Consider the following 21,212-nt stretch of genomic DNA (forward strand, 5'->3'; position numbering starts at 1 on the left):
CCTGTTTCAATGGGCAGATGGACATCCCTCTCACAATCCAGGACTGCTGGCTCCCAACTGCTCGCCTGCCTGCCTTACTGATTGCCCCTAACCACTTCTGCCTGCCAGCCTGATCACCCCCTAACCACTCCCCTGCCAGCCTGATTGATACCTAACTGCTCCCCTGCCAGCCTGTTTGCCCCTAATTGCCCTCCCTTGCAGGCCTGGTCACCCTTAACTGCCCTCCCCTGCAGGCCTGGTCCCCCACAACTGCTCTCCCCTGCAGGTCTTGGTCCCCCCCAACTGCCCTTCTCTGCAGGCCCAGTCACCCCCAACTTCCTCCTCTGCCGGCCTGGTCATCCCTAACTGCCCTCCCCTGCAGGCTTGATCGCCCCCAACTGCCCTCCCTTGCAGACCTGGTCCCTCCCAACTTCCCTCCCCTACTGGCCATCTTGTGGTGGCCATCTTGTGTCCACATGAGGGCAGGATCTTTGACCACATGGGGGCAGCCATCTTGTGTGTTGGAGTGATGGTCAATCTGCATATTACTCTCTTATTAGATAGGATAGAGGCCTGGAGCATGGGTGGGGGCCAGCTGGTTTGCCCTGAAGGGTGTCCCGGATCAGGGTGGGGGTTCCCTTTGGGCATGGGGTGGCCTGGGCGAGGGGTCTGTGATGGTTTGCAGGCCGGCCACGCCCCCCGGTGACCCAAGCAGAGACCTTGGTATCTGGGATTTATTTATCTTCTACAATTGAAACTTTGTAGCCTGGAGCGGAGCCAAGCCTTCTGCTCGCTCTGTGGCAGCAGCCATTTCTGTTGGGATTTATTTACCTTCTATAATTGAAACTTTGTAGCCTGGAGTGGAGGCCTTGGAGGGCCAGGGCTGTAGAAGCTTGGCTTCCTCCATCACCGGGGGCAACCTGCTCTCTCCAGCTCCGTGGCTGCCGCCATTTTTGTTGGGATTTATTTATCTTCTATCATTGCAACTTTGTAGCATTGAGTGGAGGCCTAGGCTGGCAAGGGCAGGCGGAAAGCTTGGCTTCCTCCATTGCCAGGGAAACTCAAGCCTCCCTCCTGTTGTCCGTGGCCACAGCCATCTTGGTTGGGTTTATTTGCATATTCGCTCCTGATTGGCTTGTGGGCGTGGTTTGTGGGCATGGCTTGTTGGTATAGCAGAGGTATGGTCAATTTGCATATTACTCTTTTATTAGATAGGATGCTGCAATGAACATAGGGGTGAATATACTCTTTTGAATTAGTGTTTTGGGTTTGGTTGTTTTTTTGGATACATACCCAGAAGTGGAATCACTGGGTCATAAGGGAGTTCCATTTTTTTATTTTTTTGAGGATGCTGCATTCTCTTTTCCATAATGGCTGCCCCAATCTGCATTCCCACCAATAGTACACGAGGGTTCAAAAAGTGTTTGTGATTTTTTAAAATGGGAAAATAACTTTGTTTAGGGGAATGGGCAAGCATCCAATCGCAGAACTTCTGTAATTGCTTTTTGGTGCCAATGGCCTTGGTGAACACAAAGCCTGCTCAGAAACGGGCACTCCAACTATGATGAAAAAAATTTCATTTGGTGTCCACTTCATTTTTGGTGATCCTCCAAATCCCTTTGGAATTGGCTGCATATTTTAGCTATATGGACAGAGAGAAGAAAGTAAGAGAGGCCTTTCATAGGAGAAGAGCAAGAGACAGGCACACTTGTCAGAGGTAGGGGGCTGTATGTTTGGCCTCTAACATTTACCTGTTTACATAAGTTCAAATAAAGATTTTCCTTAAGACAAAGCTGAGGATGAGGTTGATTACAGGGCATGTTTGGCAACAGGGCTCCGATTGGGGTTGAAGCCCAGGTAGGAAATGCCCCGAGAATGAACTCAGTTACATCACTGGCTAGTGTGGGGCCGTATCTGGCTGGAGAGACAGTTTTTTGTTCCACATAAACTGCAAGAAGGAAGGCATCCAAAGAAAGGGCAAGTTCTGAGTGTTGTTTTTTTCCTCTGTGGACCTACTTAAAAGAAATTCAGCTACATCAACACACAGATAAAAATCTTCAGCATCTTTGAGTAGGAAGGCCAAGGGCACTTATGTTTGTACTCCTGATATTGCTATAGCACAGCACAGTCAACAACGGTGTGCCCGCCCGTCAAGGACCTGAAGTGAACCAGGTGTGACAGACTTGAGCTCCTCTGACAGTTGGTGCTGGGGTTGGGCTGAGCCCCGGTTGCTGAGCCAGCTTCTAAGCCTTTTGATTGAAAGCACTTACTAGAAAGTTTCTGAAGGCAGATTAATATGCCTGCAGCAACTTTCGCTCCTGTTTTTGTTGATATAAGTAATTGGTGTGGGAATTTTTTTAAGTTTTATTTTGCTTCTTAAAACTAACACTACTTGAGGCCAGACATTTTTCTAAGAGCTTCATATACATTACCCATTCAATTTCCAGAGTAACCCAATGATCTAGGCGCTATTATTAAGCCATTTTACACATGAAGAATTGAGGCCCAGAGAAATTAAGTAACTTGCACAAAACCACACAACACAGAAATGACTGTCCTTTGAGTCAGGATGCAAATCCAGATGTTCTGACCCCAGAGTCTATGCTCTTAACCCCTGTGTTCCTCTGACCCGCTGAGGGAACTACACGTGGTGGGGCCATCTTTCCACCGGTGTAGTAATGGGGTGAATCTGAATTACTTTAATACATTTTTTTAAATGTCAGGAACTCCAGAAAGTGAACATGAATATATATCAATAAAAATCAATGCCATTATAGGACGCTGCAAGTGGGGTGATCAAGTTGTCAGTTTGTAAGCTGGTTCCACCCACCCTGCATGGAGAGCCACTTCTTTTTTATTTACTGTTCCTGGGTCTCAGTTACTTAACTAGCTCTCTCCAACTCTGTCCCTCCAAATATACTTGACAATTTGTAATCACACATTATCACATTATCACAAATATAAAATAGCATTTTACTGTGAAAAAAAAATAGATCTAAATTGAAACGTCTGGACATTTCTCACATTATTCCTTATGATTTACTCTTTGAAATGATGGAATGTATGAGCAAAATCTCTGCCAAATCAGCCTGCCCTTTCTTTCCCCTTGCTTCACTTTCTATAGTTTCTAAAGACTATTCTGCAAAACGGCCCCTCCCCTTTAGTTATGCGGAAATTGGCTCCCTGCCCCTTCTCTTCTCCCCCGAGGTCACACAAGTTGTTCAACCCTTGGCTTAAGCACATCACTGTTTTACCCAAGTTCTCTCCTCCCTACTCTCCCCTGAGTCCAACATTTTAGGGTTACCTTCCCCGCTTTGTCCTCTTCTATTCCCAGGTGATTCACTCATTCTCAGTCATTCCATTCCTCCTTCACCTTTTTCTCCCCTGCCCCATTTCCATAGAAAACCCCTCCCACAGAGGTTCTTCATTCTCTCTATAAGCCAACCAGACCTTTTTCTCCCGTGTTTGCTGCTGTATTCTCACCTGTCACCTGGTGAAATCCCTAGTCTTCTGTTCACTAATGAAAGGACAAAAGAAAACTAAAGCCATGACCGCTCCATTAAATCATAAGTGGCTGTGATACAACTGTCTCAAGCAAGAAGAAAGCCATAATGTTTTTCACTCCTTAAAACTTTCTTATTTAATTATCAGCATCTTTGACCTAATAATTAAAAAGTAATGCTCATTGTCTCTGGCCGGGTAGTTCAATTGGTTAGGGCGTTATCCCACCACTCCAAGATTATGGGTTTGATCCTGGTCAGGGCACATAAAAGAATCAACCAATAAATGCATAAATAAGTGGAACAACAAATCGATGTCTCCCTCTCTCTCTCAGATCAATAAATATAAATTTAAAAAATAATGCTTATTGAAGAATATTTTGAAACTATGTCAGCTGTTTATTATAAAGGTAAACATATAATGAAGGAATCCATGCCATTTGTCCTTCCATTGCCCCTGTTGGAATTATCATGAGTAGTTCTCTACACCTTCATCTAGTTAACTTTGTTTTTCCTTGACAATCAGCATTCAACAAATGTTTTTTTTAAAAAGCTTTTTCCTTATTCAATTGCATTGCTTTTCTGGCTACTTAAGAATAGCAATAGTCTGCTCTTAACCATTGCAATGTACAGAATTTTAGTTGTTTCCTGGGTGAAATAGGTTTTATTTATTAACCTAGAAACCTAAGTGCCCCTCCTTAACCTTGTTTCCATGGGGAAATACATTTCAGGTAATCAGCTGGTACACAGACTGTTAGAAGCCAAGCTAACTGTCCCCCATTGGCTGTCTGGAACACCAAGGGCCTATGATTTTTGTCACATAATATGCAGCAACAAAGCAGTTAAATGTGCTTTTCACTTCCATGTGACCACCTTCTCCCAAGCACAGATGCTTCAAGGTTTTTGTGAGCTGATGGAAGAATGGAAATGCTCCAACAACAAAAAATCACAGTAAGTCAACAAGGTGAAATAACCATTAAACTCCTTAAGAGCTCAGCATGTCAGTACATCCAAAGAAATTTTACAAAACAATATGCAGAAACATATTTTGTTTTTTGTAAAACTTTCCTGATTCAAGGAATAAATCTAAGAAAGAATGCAAAGAACTCAGTGGTGCCGAGTAGCAACAAAATTTGGCCTACAGGCAGTCTAACTATAAAACAGAGGATATAAAAAGTGGAGAAAAACTGCAAATACAGTCAATTACTATCCAATTTATACTAGGCAAATTAAAATTGGGTAATACAAATTAAAAATACAAATTCATTTTGATTACTATAAATGTGGACCATTCAAGAAAAAAATATATTAGCTTAACAGCAATTTAACTGTTCTTAGTGGAATTTTTCAAAATAGCTACCAGGATTGATTTAAATAACTGTACAAGTTTTGTAGACTTCTCTCTTATTTACAAGGTGAAAATAAGTACATGGTAGCACAGACAATAAAAAGGAAGACCACGTATCAAAGCAACATTTTTTAGCAAAAGTGAAATATATGTAAAATGGAGATAAAAAAGAAAGTAGTATTAAAAGAGTGGAGATATTTATGTTTCAGAAGCCTGAAATTAAAGTAACATTCCTACATAATGTCCAGAAGTCACAGTCCGCTATGACAACAACAAAAAAGATACTTAGAAAAGTTAAAGAATGATCATATTTCTGAGACCTTTTCTAGGATACACAAACATAGACATAAGAAAAAGATTAAAAATAGCAAAACATGGTGTGTGAAATAGAAAAGTGGAATAAAAACAAGGAACATCTGGAAATAATGGATGATAACAGAATGCCCAAATGGAGGCTGTTCAAAGAAATTATGAAACGACCAAACTTATGCTGAGCATTTAGATGTCTTCTTGCCTAAATCCACGCTTTACCCTGTGGTGGCTGCTGCTGCCCATGACAGTGACGGAGTGGAGGACTATCCTTGCTTAAGAGTGACACCCAGAATACTCCTTGAGGCTAAGCCACGAGGTCCCATGCACGCATTTATGTGGCAGCCATGTGCTACGTGCTGCCGAACCAGCTCCGACTCCTGGCGACCCTGTGAATGAGTCTCAGCTCCTGTAGACTCACGCCTGTGACTTCTTATGTCATGCGTGGTCTTCCTCTTTTCCTGCTGTCTTGTTTTCCTCAGCATCGTTGTCTTCTCCAAAGAACGCTGGCTTCTCATGATGTTCCTGAAGCAGGACAGCTTCAGTTTAGTCATTTTTTAAAATTTTCTTTATTGATTAAGGTATCACATATTTGTCCTCATCCCCCCATTCCCATCCCAAACCCCTCCCCACGCATGCCTCCACCCCCTGGTGTCCGTGACTACTGGTTAAGCTTATATGCATGCATACAAGTCCTTTGGTTGATCTCTCCCCCTTACTCCCACCCTCCCAGTTTAGTCATTTTTGCCTCCAGCAATATTGCAGCGTTAGAACACAATATAACAGTGAATGCTCAAGACAATGGCATTGGTAGCTCTTCTGGCTTGACTATCTTTTGTTGGAAAAATCTCATAATGAGGTTTGGTGGTTAAAAAAATTATTTCCCCATTGTGGGGGGAAACACTAGGCCCAGGTAGCTTCTGGGACTACCTAGAGAAACAGGACCCTAAGCCAGACGGCCACAGGGAGAGCTGCTTTCGATGCATACACCAAAGAGGAACTTCATTAAGGTTAGAGCTGCACTTGGGAGCCAAATTAAGTAAAACCTCCACTGAAGCTTAAAAAGAATCCAAGGCCTATCCAGGGCAATCATAAACGTGAACCCCTTGTGAAACAGGCCAAGTGAGCAATGCTCTGTCCACACATGTTGTATCAATTAGGATGCTTTTAGCAGCAAGCAATAGATAAATCAGATTTATGGCTTAAACTATAAGGACATTAGTAGTTCACTAAGAAAGTCCAGGTAGGCAATCTGAAGGTTTATTCGATGGTTCCATTATGTCATCAAGAACCCCAGCTCTTGCCTGGGGGAGAGCATGGCTCAGTGGTTGAGCATCGACCTATGAACCAGGAGGTCACAGGTTCGATTCTCGGTCAGGGCACATGCCCGGGGTTGTGGGCTTGATCCCCAGTAGGGGGCGTGCAGGAGGCAACCGATCCATGGTTCTCTCTTATCATGGATGTTTCTATCTCTCCCTCTCCCTTCCTCTCTGAAATCAATAAAATATATATATATTAAAAAAAAAAAAAAGAAACAGAAAAAAAGAACCCCAGCTCTTTCTATCTTGGATTACACTGCTCTCAGCACATTGGTGTGAATCCTCACCGTCACAGTTCCAAGTATCACATTGTTACTTTACAGCTTTCAAACGTTAAAAGTGGAAGAAAGTGGACAAAAACAATTTTCTCTTTACATGCTGCTCTTCCCAGAAAGGAAAAATTCCCCTGAATTCTCCAGCAGATTCCCTTTAAATCTCCTGGTTCCAAACTGAGTTATATATTCATCCTTAAATCAATTCTGCTCAATGAGGAATGGAGTTGCTATGATTGGCTTAGACTAACAAAATTATTAGTTGGGCACATTGTTGGGGTTGAGCATATTGCAGCTAGAACGAAGTTGGGATTCTGTTATCAAGGAAGTCAAAGGAAATTATGTAAATCTGGCCTTTGGGAAAGGGTAAATAGGTTAAAAAGCCTAAGCAAAATGTTATACAGAAGACATGAATGTTAATGTTGTTGTTATGTGGATGGAAACATGAAACAGTAAGAACAGGCTAAGTAATGCTGCAGGAACAAATAGCCCCAAGTAAACAGGAGTTTATTTCCTGCTCGTGTTACATGTTTATCATGGGTCTGCTACAACTTGGGTCTACTCACAGACCCAGGCTCATAAAGCAGCTATGGGATGCTGCTGGTCTTGTAACAGAGGAATAAAAGACATGGTGAAACAAATGCTGGTTCTTCATGTGTCTGCTCACATGTGACACATGTCATTCAGTTCACAATTTATTGCCCAAAGCAGATCATTTGGCTGCATATGAGTTCAAGAGCCAGGAAGGTGAGCTCGAGGAGGGGCAACAAATATTTTAAATGATAATGCAACCTACCAAAAAGATGGAATGTGTCATTAAGCCATTATTCACTATGGTCACGTACAGCTGTGAATCAGCATTAAGCTTTTGTAGAACTATAGCCTTGCTTGAATTTTTCTATTGCCATTAAGAGCACCTTACCATTTATAAGCCACCTGAAGAACCAAGTGAACATACAATAGCATTTGTTTTCTTCTTATATTAACATTTTTACAATAGAATACACAACATAACTATATAAAAAACAATACAAAACAGCCATAAAAATTCCATTTACTGAATTCTATCTCCCCTTTTCCCTCCTCAGCTCTAAGTCCTTTAACTGTCCTCCTAATATTTCAGGTTCTCCTTCTTATCTATAATTGGGCTGGCTCAAGGGATATTTCTGAAACAACCACAAGAGCCTAATCTTTCCCAGTTCAGATATGGCTTACTTGGAAAAAAGCATAACATTTTATTATTGAGAAGCTCGTTTATCCTGGGAACAAATCCCACACCTTCTAAAGCTCCACAGTAGTCCTCCCAGGACACAGCCTAATCAAGTCCTTGCAAAGCAACTCTCTCCCAGAGCATTCTTTCCTTCACATTTGGCTTTTGTATCTTTAGGAGAAGAATCACGGTAATTATGTAACTATCGGTGATTTTTCTGTAATTAATTATGGGAGGAAATACTGCTTTTCATGTTGCCCAGGGCTTGGCAGAAGCATTTAAATCAAGCTTTTTGCGATTAGAGCTTATTTTAATTTATTTTGTGATTAAGTTCTATGGCAACATATTATGCAGAAATCATAAATGACTATTTTTTAATAAATTAAGCTCTTTGTTCTTTAAAGAACTCAAGGTGAACTTAAATAAGACACACACAAGACATTTTCCCAGTATTCCTATATCAAGACCTGTGTAAATCAACATTATGTGATTCATTTTTATTGTGTAAAATATATATACATAAAATTTTGCATTTTAACCATTTGTAAGTGTATACAATTCATATTGCTGTGCAACCATCACCACTATCCATCTCTAGAACTTTCTCAATCTCAAACAGAAGCTCTGTACCTATCTACACTAATACAAGAGTAAGATGCAAATTGACTGTACTTTTGCAACGCCCACCAGCCAATCAGGAGCGAGTATGAAAATTAACCCAACGAAGATGGTGGGTTAATTTGCATGCACAGGTGCTGAGTGGCCAGGGGCAGGGCGGGATGCTTGTGTTGTCACCATGGTGATGACACAGGCATTCTGCACTGCCCCAGCCGCTCCAGGCCTCTGGGCAGTATGGGAAGGCGGAAAGGCGGCTCTGGGTTGGAGCAAAGGTGGTGCCAGCAGCCAGGGGAAGGAAGGCCCATCTTGCATGAATCTTCATGCATCGGGCCTCTAGTTAAACAATAACTCCCCATTACTCCAATCTCTGAACCACAATTCTACTTTGAATTCGACTGCTCTGAGGCTAGCACTTCATATAAATGGAATCATACAGTATGTGTCTTCTTTTATGTAGCTTATTTCACTTAGCAAAATGTCTTCAACATTCATCCATGTTGTAGCATGTGTCAGAATTATCTTCATTTTTAAGTTTATTAACTTTGATATTTCCTGACATTTTTTTACTGATTTTTAGTTCAATTCTACTTTAGTGAAAGAACATATTTTGTATTATTTTAATTCTTTTAAATTTGTTAAGGTTTGTTTTATGGTCTTTCGTGGTCAATATTACACATGCACTTGAACAGAACATATATTCTACTATTTTGGAGTGGAGTATTCTATAAAATCAGATCAGCTAGATTGAGTGTCATTCAGGACTTCTATATTCTTGCTAGTTTTTTTGTCTACTTATTCTATTGATTACTAAGAGGAGTGTTGAAGTGTCTATAATTGTGAATTTATCTATTTTATTTCTTTCAGTCCTATCAGTTCTTGCTTTATATATTGTTAAGTTCTGTTGTTAGCTGCATACATATTCAGGATTGTTATGTCTTCTGTGAATTGACCATTTTATTATATGTAATTTACTTCTTTATATTTGTTAATTTTCCATGTTCTGGTTTACTTTTGTCTGATTAATATAGTTTTTGCATGATACATTTTTTCTATCTTTCTACTTTTATTCATATTATTTAAAGTGTACTTCTTAGAAATAGTATATAATTGTGTCTTATGTCTTTAACCAAAGTGAAAAACTCTTTTAAGTGTTGTTTCTAGAACATTTACATTGAACATAATGGTTGGATCCATCATCTTATTTTTTGTTTTCAGTTTGTCCACTCCTTTTCTTCATTCCTGTTTCTCCTTTTCTGGTTTCTTTTTAATTATTTAAATGTCTCTTCATTTTCTATTTTATCTCTTAGATTTTAAAAAGTATACAGTTTGTATAATATTTTTATGATTGTTCTAAGGATTAAAATATACATACTTAACTTTTATAGTCTACTTATTAATATTTTACCACTCCAAATAAAATTCAGGAAGCTTTCAACCATACAATTCCCTTTATATTCCACTCTTTATGTTGTAGATATCAGATGTATCACATCTATATACACTAAAAATCCTGCCATTCGGTTTGCTTGCAACTATTATACATATTGTTAAAAACTCAAGAGGAGTAAAAAGTAATATATTTACCCATATATTTGTTATTTCTGTTGCTCTTTCTTCATTTCTGAAGTTTCAGGTGTCCCTCTGATGTCATTTCCCTTCTGTCTGAACAACTTATTTATTAGCTTTTTTTTTTTTTAAGCACATACATTGGCAACCAATTCTCTTATTTTCCCTTCATCTGAGAATGCCTTCATTCCTGAAAGATATTTAACAGAATATAGAATTTCAGGTTGTTATTTCTTTGTTCAACTGCTTTCTGGCCTCCATGATAAGAAATCCATAGTCATTTGAATCATTTTGCCTTTATATGTAATGTGACATTTTTCTCTCAAAAAATTTTTAATTTTCAGCTGTTTGGTTATAATGCATCTGGACAGCTTTTTGTTTGCTTGCTTATTTTAGTTTATCTTGTTTGGGATCTACTTTTGCCAATTCATCCTTTATTTCTCTCAATAGTTAGCTGTACCAATGTCTCTTCTCTTTCTGGGACTCCAAAGACATGCATGTTATTCCTTTGAAATTGTCCCACAGATACATGAGGCTCTGGTAACGTTTTTCAGCTGTTTTTCTCTGTTATTTGACTGGGCAATATATATTGATTTTGATATTGATCTTAAAGTTCAATGACTCTTTTCTCTGTCATCTCCATTCTGTAATTGTGCCCATCTAGTGAATTTTTTATTGCAATTACTGCAGTTTTCAGTTCTTACATATCAATTTGTTCCCCCTCCCCTAAAACATGCTTTATTTTTACTTAGAAATGCATTATGAATATATTCCCAGATAAGTACATATCAATTTACTTTATTCCTCTTTTTTAAAGTGATAAAATACAAAAAATTTATCATAATCATTTTTAAGTGTACAGTTCAGTAGTGTTAAATACCTTCATGTTGGGTGCAACCAATCTTCAGAACTCTTTTCATCTTGAAAAACTGAAACTATACCCATTAAACAATTCCCCATTCCACAATACCTCCATGGTTCTTTCTTATAGCTTATATATGTTTTTTTGCAGATAAGTTCTACCTTTCCATTCATTTCACTCTCTCTTTTTTTATTTTATTGATTTTTTTTTCTTTTAGAGAGAGGGAGAAACATCAATATAAGAGCATTGGCTGCCTCCTGCAAACCCCCTACCAGGAGTTGAGCCTGCAATCCAGACATATGCCCTGACTGGAAATCGAACCAGCAACCTTTTGGTGCACAGGACAATGCCCAACCAAGTTAGCCATACATGTTCCCTCTTAAATCATTGTCGGGCCCTACTCAGTTTGGCTCAGTAGATAGAGCCTCAGCCCGCAGACTGAAGGGTCCAGGATTCAATTTTTGTCAAGGGCATGTACCTCACTTGGAGCGTATGTGGAAGGCAACCAATTGGTATGTCTCTCTCGCATTGATGTTTCTCTGTCTCTTCCCCTCCTTTCCACTCTCTGTAGAAATCAATGGAAATATATCCTCAGGTGAGGATTAATAAAGTCATTGTTGGATAAGTGTAACATTTGAGCCATCTTAAGGTTGATTTTTCTTGCAAGTTGTTGAGATTTTCCTGATTCTTTGTATATAGAGCAATTTTTTTATTATTCCTAAATGTTTTACATATTATAGTTCACTGGGTTTTGTTTGGTCAGTGTTTATTCTGTAGTTTTAGCTGCTGATCAACCTGGTTGGTACAGGCCATACATTCTGACCTGCCATCAGTGGGTATGGTTTTATCACTTGAATTTTCAAAGCCTTTGCAATGCTCTTGGATCTATCTCACTTGTGCATCACTCAGGTTTCAATCTCGGACCTGGTGGTAGTCCACCTCGTAGCCAATTCTCAAAGCCTTTAGCATGTTGTCCTGAGTCAGCTGCATGCATGAGCAGATTGGAGTTGAGGTAGGACTCTATTCACAGCTTTATAAGGATCTTTTCCTCAAGCTCCCTCTTTCCATGATTTCTCCCACACTCTCCTGAGGCCAAGAGCCTGTTTTCTTGGTTGTCTAGCTAGAAACTAGAAATCCAATATTGTGTGATTTCTTACCTGGTCTATTTAGTCAAGTCATGTCTATCAGTTAGGTCCAAATGACAATCCATCATTTTTTAACAAATTATTTGATACCCATAGCAGTTTATAGTTTATGAAGCTCTTTCCCATTAATTTTTTTAGTGACTCTCAAAACAATTCTATGAAATAAGCAAGGCTTTTACGACTATTCTGATTAAAACTTTACAGAGGAAAATACAGAGTACCAGAAATGTTTTATATGACTTCTTCAAAGATACTAAATGTCAGCGCCAGCACCAGAAGGGGTCTGCTGGCTCTCTGTCAAGTGCTCTTTACACTGAACCACAGAGCCTTTGGTTGTATGCACATCATGTGACATCATATGCAGCGTCAGGCACGTCATAATTAGATGAATGTCCTTGGAGCCGAAAGAAAGGCACAAGCACAGCAGTACCTCAACAGCCTATGATAACCAAGACGGCTGCTCCGTGACTGATGGACGGGTAGCATATACAGCATGAATACACCGGACAAAGGAATGATTCACACCTCGGGCAGGATGAAACAGGTCAGCAACAGATTTCATTATGCTACTCAGAAGGGCACACAATTTAAACTTATAAATTTACTTCTGGAATATTCCATTTAATATTTTCACTATGGAAAGCAAAACTGTGGATAAGAGAGGTCGACTGTATACTAACTATAGTGTTGCAAAGAGGAACTTACCATAATTATAAAGTTAGAAACCACAGGTGGTAGTAACTCAAGTTCATTTCTCTCTCCACCTATATCCCTGGTGTGGAACATTAAATAGCACTTTCATAATTACACAGCACAGCAATAATTAATATTGATCTTGGAACTCAGGAAAGGTCAACACTAATTTGTAGGCAATGCTGGATTCAATCTAGTCTTCACTCTGGGATTCATGCAGGGGACACTGTTTTACTAGCTCCATGACCACTAACAACCATAACACAGGCTCAAACCTACACAAACTATCAGAAGAAATTTTTATTTTTTTATTGTTTTAAGATATGGTAGACTTCTGTATGGATCCTGAATCCCTAGTGAAATGGTGTCTTGATTATGAAAAGACGAGTCTTTTCATTGGATTTCTAATCTGAAAGGGTTTGGTTTTCCTTTTCTCTTTCAACTCATGTTATTGGGGCGGGCGGGGGGGGGGGGGGTCTCTAGCATGCCCTGCTTTGTCCTAAGTGACAGGTAAAGCAGAGGAGAGACAGACCAAGTGGTTGTCAATCCAATGGCAAACATTACTGTCATGTAATCATTGAGACTAGTGGTTCACAAACCTGTCTGCTCATTAGAATTACTTGTGGAAGCTTTAAAACAAACATCCTGGGCCTTGCCACATAAAAACCTGTACAGCAGAATTATTCATAACTAGCATTCCCATTGCAGGAAGAATCCTGCAATAGGGTTTCCTGCTGCACTCTACCCCACCCCGCCTGCTCTCCTCCCTTCTCCCCCGCCCTGCCTTCTCCGCCAGCCCCGCCTCCGCTCCTCCCTTCTCCTCCCCCCGGCTTGCTTGCTTCTCCACAGCTTTGCTCCCTTCTGCAGCTCTTGGCTTCTTTCTACACTGTCTTGATATGCAAATTAACTGCCATCTTGGCTGGGGTAATTTGCATACTCGTCCTGATTGATTGGTGGGCATGGCTTGGCTGGTGGGCGTGGCTTGGGCGTAGCGAAGGTGCAGTCAATTTGCATATTTGTCTATTATTAGGTAGGATAGCCAAAACCCACAAACAACCCAAATGTGCAAATGGGAGATGTGTGTGTGTGTGTGTGTGTGTGTGTGTGTGTGTGTGTATATATGTGTGTATATATATATATTTATATATATATATATATATATATATATATATAATGGAATCATTTTCAGTAATAAAAAAGGATGAAGTCCTGTCACATGCTACAGCATGATGAACCTTGGAAAGAGTTTGCTAAATGAAAGAAGCCAGATACAAAGACCACATATTGTATGATTCCATTCAGATGAAGTGTCCAATATAGGCAAATTGATAGAAAGCAGATTAGCGACTGTCTAGGACTAAGGACTTTGGGGAGGAATAGACAGTGACTGCTAATGAGTACAGGTGTCTATTTCAGGGTGATGAAAATGTTCTAAAATTGACTATAATCAAATGCAAATCAAAACCACAACGAGATATCACCTCACACCTGTTAGGATGGCTATTATCAAAAACACAAGTGATAACACGTGTTGGCAAGGGTGTGGAGAAAAGCGTTGGTGTGAATGCAAATTGGCGCCGCCTCTATGAAAAACAGTATGGAGGTTCCTCAAAAAATTAAAAACAGAACTACCATATGATCCAGCAATCCCATTTCTGGGTTTATCTCCAAAGGAAATAAAATTAGTATCTTGAAGATGCCATCTCTAACTTTAGAACTGGAGCCCAAGTTCGGTGTCTGGAGTACGTACCCCAGCAGTTGCATCTTTCCTGCCAGTCTCCATGGCATCTGTGCAATCTTCACGACTGCGACTGTGCCACAACCTCCCCTTCGGCAACTCAGGAACGTGGCTGGAAACAAGCCTCACTTGGAAGTACAGTTAGCAGTGCTGGTCTTCTCCCAAACTTGGAGCAGGTCTGACCTCCTGCAAACTGGCTGGCTGGCTAACACCCTGCATCATGTTAGAGAATCTACCTTATTATGTCCCACACTGTCCCCTGCCAGACACTGAATACTCACTGCCTGGAGACAATGCACCTCGAACCCTCACCTGCTTGAATGTCGACACTGGCCTGGGCAGGCCAGATAGGGCCCGGAATGTCCACTTGGACCTTAGCAATGACTGCTGGTCCCTACGGCTCCCTCAGGCCTAGGCATGGACACTCCAGGCTTCATCTCCTTTCCTTGCCGCCCTGCTGGTAAGGGTACCTTTGAAATCTTGTTAGAAAGAATATAAAACATTTAAAGTTAATACATTGTTTAACAAGTATTGTCCTTCTTAAAAATTTTACAGCGTAAATTCCAATTAAGTGTATTTTGAAACATTTTTGAGAATTTCTGGAGGGATGATGAAGTCAATCAAACTACATCACACTCTAACACCAAAAAGCTGGGAAATCAGAAGGCTCAAGTGTGAGTACCCTTCATCCTCCTGGGGAGCTATACTGACTCCCAGGTCCAGGGGTCACTGGTAGGGCCCCTGCAGGAAACAATCTGAAAAAGGAATTAGAAATATGCCCATCAAATGTGTGGAAGACATTTAACTGAGCAGCAATAATAGATGTGTGGGAACTAGGATGGCGAGCCTTCATGGAGAGCAAGATCATATATTTAGAAACAAAACGTACATGGATATGAGAAGCCAGGTTGTAAATGCTGAAAAAATCCCAGGGACACAGATGAGCATGTGTTGCACTAAACATGCAGGGCCGGGGGGGCTGATGTCAACCAACTGAGCTGGAAGGCTCACTACGAGACCGTACGTTTGTATACTGGTTATTAGAAAGCTCCAAACTTAGAATAAGCTCAGTTCCACATATTTTGTAGAGAAGCAATCTTGGTTCCATAATTAAACATTAAAAGTAACAACTGCCAGAAAGCTGAAAACCCCAAAATTCAACAAAACATTATAATTTATAGCAAGTATTCATAAATGTTTATTTCAATGAATGACAAATAATTTCATCCAACAATCTTTAAATTGCTTAAAACTGCCAACGTTTAACTTCAAATTTCATATGATTTTATTCCTTCTGTGTTCTAGTTGCTAAAAGCTTGATAAGTCTATTTCTTATCAAAAATTTTTATGCCCAGAGTGAATAAACTGGTGGCCTTATAAAATTATTTTAGTTCAAATGAAAAGGTAAATGTTTGCCAGACATTTCACCCAGTTGTAAGTTATCGAAAATGAAACAAAAATATAAATTAAATATTTATATCACTCTCTAAAATCTTTAGGCTTTATTTAGGTTTTAATTTTATGTGAAGCTCACTGTCCCTGAAAATTTCTAATTACATAACACCAGTCTCAATATTCAAAAGTGTTTATACTTTAAATCAGGATGACAGGATGCCGGGAGCCTGCCACAGACTTTCTACACGAAGCCGTTTCCCACAGGAATGTCCCACGGTCTTGTTCCACGCTCACACAGAGGTGGGCTGTCACCGGAGGGCTGTTTTGTACAGTTGGTGTTTTTAATTCTCTAGTTTTTGTTCAAAACGTAGACTTCATTTTCCTCAGGAAGAGAACTCTGCCATGTCTTCCATTTCAAACTCGTCTGTCCACTTTCGCAGGTCTTTTGCATCCGTTACCGTCCATAATTTTGTAAAACACTTCAGCCTCTTCCTGGAGAGAAAATAAAGTACTACTTATTTTAGAAATGAAATGGTTGGGGAACAATACATCTCACTGAAAGCGATGAAGAGTCTGTGACACCAGAATCCCAGCAGGGCTCTGTGGGTAGGAGGCGGCGTCAGCGACAGCCTGCTGGTGACGGAAGTTTTCAGCGCTGCTGCCCCAATCAAGTGGCCAGGGTTATTGATCAGCAGCACGATTGCCTCCAGGGAGGGACAGCCAGCTTCCTCCCTTTTCTACTAGTAACTCAGCCAGAGGCTGCAGATGCTCACAGGATAAAAAGCAACATTGATTTACTAAAATAAAGCTAGCTAATGAAAGAGGGAAATGCCAACATAACACAGACCTGCTTTTTTCGGCAGAAAGCAACCCAGTTATGTGTTTAGGTCTGAAGCCAGAGTATCTGAGTTCTAATTACTGCTCCACCACTAACTACCTGTGTGACCCTGGTTTCTTGGTGAGATTCCTACCCTCATTTGGCCCCGTTTTCCCCAACTATAACAAGGGAATTACAACAGTACCCCTCTCACAAGGCTGTCATGGGATTAAATATGTAAAGCAACAAGATAAATAACTGGGTCTACGCCGCGGCAAACGACTGCCCAGACTTGTTTCTGTGCACAGTAGGCATTCAATAAATATTAGCAATTATAACAAATCCACACCAATGCTTAAGATCTGGCCAATAGAATTGATGAGATAAGCACTTTTAGTGAAAAGGTAAAATAATAAATATAGTGTCCTGGTAAATCATCAGATTCCATCCCAACACAACGTCTTCCTAACAAGTCTCTGTCTTGTCAAGATAACATTCTAGATTTCAGAATGTCACACAGTAGTTGGAGGGGGTGGTGCTGGAGGCAGCTGATCAATGATTCTCTCTCACTATTGATGTTTCTATCTTTCTTCCTTCCTCTCTCTGAAATAAATAAAAATATATTTTTTTAATATTTATACATTATCTGTGAATTTTATCGCTCTTATAGGCTATATAGTAGCAACAAGTGTAAAATATATTTTGACAACGAGCAATATATCTTTTGTAGTAACGTTTTATTCTAGTTTCTTTAGGGGGAAAAATAATAGTAAGACAAGAGTAATTAAAGTTGTCTTTGTACTTTGCAAAAAACTAGAGCTAAGTTTATTTTTAAACTCTCATAGATGATTATTTTTCTCTCTGGAAAATTTTTATATGAATCTATTTTGTAACAAATTAGAAATAGGCTGTCACTAATTACATCATTTGCTTCTAATTGGGCACTGCACAAATGATCCAGAAGAGAATGTCAACAGACAAAGCTACATGCTGGTCAACCACCATTGACCATGCAGGTGCAGAGTGCAAGACAGAACCACGAGACAAAGAAAGAGGAGAAGGAGAAGTTGATTGCACAACTGTACTTCAGTATATAAGTTTGCAATTGATTCTTTAACTAATATATCAATATTTAAATTTGGTGATGATTTCCAGAACAAAAACATATTATTATAGTATGATGGCCAGGCAAGATTTTCTATTTAACCCACCATTTGTCCACTCACATGGCTGTTGGCAGAGCTCCAGGCCCTTCCTGACTGTTGGCCAGCGACATCAGTTTCTTTCCGTGTAGGCCTCTCCACAGAGCAGCCCACAACAGGTCAACTGGCTTCCCTCAGAGCAGGCAAGCAAGAGCGCCCAAGACAGAGGCCACTGCCTTTTGCAATCTAATCTCAGAAGTGACATGACATCATTTTTGCCATATTCTGTTCAAGGGAAGCAAGTCACTGGGCCCAGCCTACACTCAAGGAGAAGAGATGAACTCTAGGAGGCAGGCATCTTTGGTGGTCATCTTAGAGGCTGCCTATCAACCTGCACAGCAACCTACCTCCCAGGCAGACCAGGAGTGGGCAATAGGCAGATGAGGAGCTTATGTTGTTTGGTAATATAATCTGATATTTGGAAAACAAAAGACTATACTTTTTTATTTATTTATGTGATATTTTCCTGGGAATGTTTTCCTTCCAAAGTATATCGTGAGTGGATTTATATTAAGATCAGTTTATATACTGACTACATACAGGCTGGATTTCAAGGGCAAAGGGTAGAATGCATTCACATAAGTATTCCAGGGGACAGAGAGAAGTCAAGTGTAGAATGAAAAATCTACAGTATGTCAAAAACAAATCCACAAAGTGACATGTAGATACTGACTATACTTACCTAGTTACATAATACTATTATTTTCATTCATGTCCTCACAGAATCTTTAATATCTGAATACAATATATGAAAAAAAAGAGGTACCCCAAAGATTTTATATATTGTGTTTTTTTAGTAATTTTTTTTGTACAAATGAATATTTTAGGCAACTAATGTGTTGTCACATGTTAAGGAGTTAAGTGATTCTTTAGAGAAAATGACAGGAAAACCAATTTAGCAACTTAATAGATGAAGATCTGACTAGAGAAGCAGATTCACATAAACTTTGGGAGAACTGCTTTCATTTTACTGTAATTAAGTATTTCAGAATATTTGAAGAGGTGCTTAAAGGTAGATCTGATGTTCATTTACAGGACATTCCTCTTCCTTGGACAAAATGGAAAGTTTCATGATAAATTAAAAAATGCAATACAATGATTCTGACCTTTTCATATTTACTAATCCTTCCAGCTCTTTCGACTTGCTAGCTGCTTTCTTTAAAATTTCTCCAGGGACATCTGCTAGTTTAGCCACATTTAGTCCATAACTCCTCGCTGCAATTCCTCTGGTTATTTGATAAAGAAAGGTGACAAACTCAGGGGCTTCTTCGCCTACAAAATAAAGTAAAAAAGGAGATGAAGAAAAACATGCCTGAAAGTTGAAAGAAATTAGATTAAAGAAGACATATAAATTCTTAACTTTATTAAAATTTACGATCTGAAAAAGAAACCCACTGTTCCTTATCACCTGTTAGCTCCTTTGATCAACTCTACATATCCAGAGAAAAAATAAATGCTGATTTCAAAATGCTTTTGCATTTAGGATCTTTTAGCTTAAAATGGTTTTTAAAAATGATTCATTGCAAGTTAAGAAATAATTAGTTTTATGCTGTTCACTGAAAGATTTGATGTGAACATCTATATAAAAAAGGGAATGATCTGACACATGCTACACTATAATTTCTCCTTTAAAAACCAATTATTTAAAAAGTGTTACTGCAAAGAAATAATGTGTTCAGTCTTATATGTATGCACTCTATAAAGTAATATACATAAGCTGTTTTTAAAAGTGCTAGCAATAAGACAACAACAAAACAGATAAGGAAATATTACATTACACAGTTTAAATAAGATTGAGAAATTCAGGTTTATTAAATACTAGAGGCCCGGTGCATGAAAATTCATGCACTGGAAGGGGGGGCCCTCAGCCCGGCCTGCCCTCTCTCACAGTCCAGGAACCCTCAGGGGCGAGAGGCAACCTGGCGATCAGGGGAAGGCAACGCCCCATCATACCTCTGCTGCTGCCACTGCTGGCAGCGCAAGCCTCGGCCGGCCCTGGTTACCTGAGCCTCGGGCGGCCCTGGGTGGCTGGGCAGCTGCCATCCAAGGCTTGCCTGTGCCTCAGGCCCGCCATGGGCAGCCACCTTCTGAGGCTTGCCTGTGCCTCAGGCCGGCCCTGGGCAGCTGGAGGTCTGAGGGGACTGGAGGACTCCAGAGGCAGGTGCGCAGAGCGGCCAGGCCCGCCTGGGGGTGGGCCCAGCCTTGCCACATGCCTGCCGCCCCAGCGGGACTGAGGGGACTGGGCGCTGCCATCTTTGAGGGCGGGGCAGTCAATTAGCATATTCCCTCTTTATTAGATAGGATCATAGTAACCAGAAGTAGTATATATAGAAATGGATGCTGTTCAGTACCATGCAGATCCCTCTGTGGAATGACGGGTTTATTGCCCCAACTGTTAGAAAGTTGTTGGCTCGAGACCCTTAGCTCTATGTCCTCTTTAGGAATTGCCTTTGCTGAAGAGAATGGCTTCACCCAAGGTCACGATCCACCGTCTTAAGCAGCCTGCATCCAGTGACTGACTGCTATGCAGGTTGGTAGGCAGCCTCTAAGATGACCTGCCTCCTAGTGTTCACACCCTGTGTCATCCCCTCTCCTTGAGTGTAGGTTGGACCCAGTGACTTGCTTCCCTTGAATAGAATATGGCAAAAATAATGTGATGTCACTTCTGAGATTAGATTACAAAAGGCAGTGGCCTCTGCCTTGGGCGCTCTTGCTTGCCTGCTCTGAGGGAAGCCCGTTGACCTGTTGTGGGCTGCTCTGTGGAGAGGCCTACACGGAAAGAAACTGATGTCTCCGGCCAACAGTCAGCGAGGGCCTGGAGGCTGCCATCAGCCACGTGAGTGAGCTTGGAAGTAGGTATTCTGAGGCCTGCCAACAGCCATGTCAGTGGGCTGCGAAGTGGATTTCACTAGTTGAGCCTTGAAGTGGCTGCTGCCCCAGTCAGTACCTTGCTAGTAGCATTGTGACATTGTGAGAGATTGCAAAGTGGAGGTGTGAGCTCAGCTGTCCATGGATTCCTGATCACAGAAATGGGGAGATAATACGTGTTTGTTATTTTTTTTAAAGTAGGTTTACAGTTGTGAGTATATAAAAGTTTATTCTTGTATTATTTATTGATTAGTGTATTATTTTCCTTATGAACAACTGTAAACCTACTTTTTAAAAAAAATTTTTGTTGATTTCAGAGAGGAAGGGAGATCAATGATGAGAGAGAAACATCCATCAGCTGCCTCCTATAC

At 40.4% G+C, this 21,212-nt stretch overlaps 1 protein-coding gene across 1 annotated transcript in view; it reads right to left on the minus strand.

Moving 5' to 3' along the window:
• Nucleotides 1–15,745: 15,745 nt before the first annotated feature.
• Nucleotides 15,746–21,212, minus strand: part of MSH3 (mutS homolog 3) — a 139,792-nt gene continuing 134,325 nt past the window's right edge. The window contains exons 23-24 of the mRNA XM_008162085.3: nucleotides 19,080–19,245; nucleotides 15,746–16,446 (exon numbers count right to left, since the gene is read on the minus strand). Of these exons, the coding sequence (XP_008160307.2) occupies nucleotides 16,338–16,446; nucleotides 19,080–19,245 (275 nt within the window). The 3' untranslated portion in view covers nucleotides 15,746–16,337. The remainder of the gene's footprint in view (nucleotides 16,447–19,079; nucleotides 19,246–21,212) is intronic.

The sequence above is a fragment of the Eptesicus fuscus genome, chromosome 4 (assembly GCF_027574615.1).
Source record: "Eptesicus fuscus isolate TK198812 chromosome 4, DD_ASM_mEF_20220401, whole genome shotgun sequence".
NCBI lineage: Eukaryota > Metazoa > Chordata > Mammalia > Chiroptera > Vespertilionidae > Eptesicus > Eptesicus fuscus.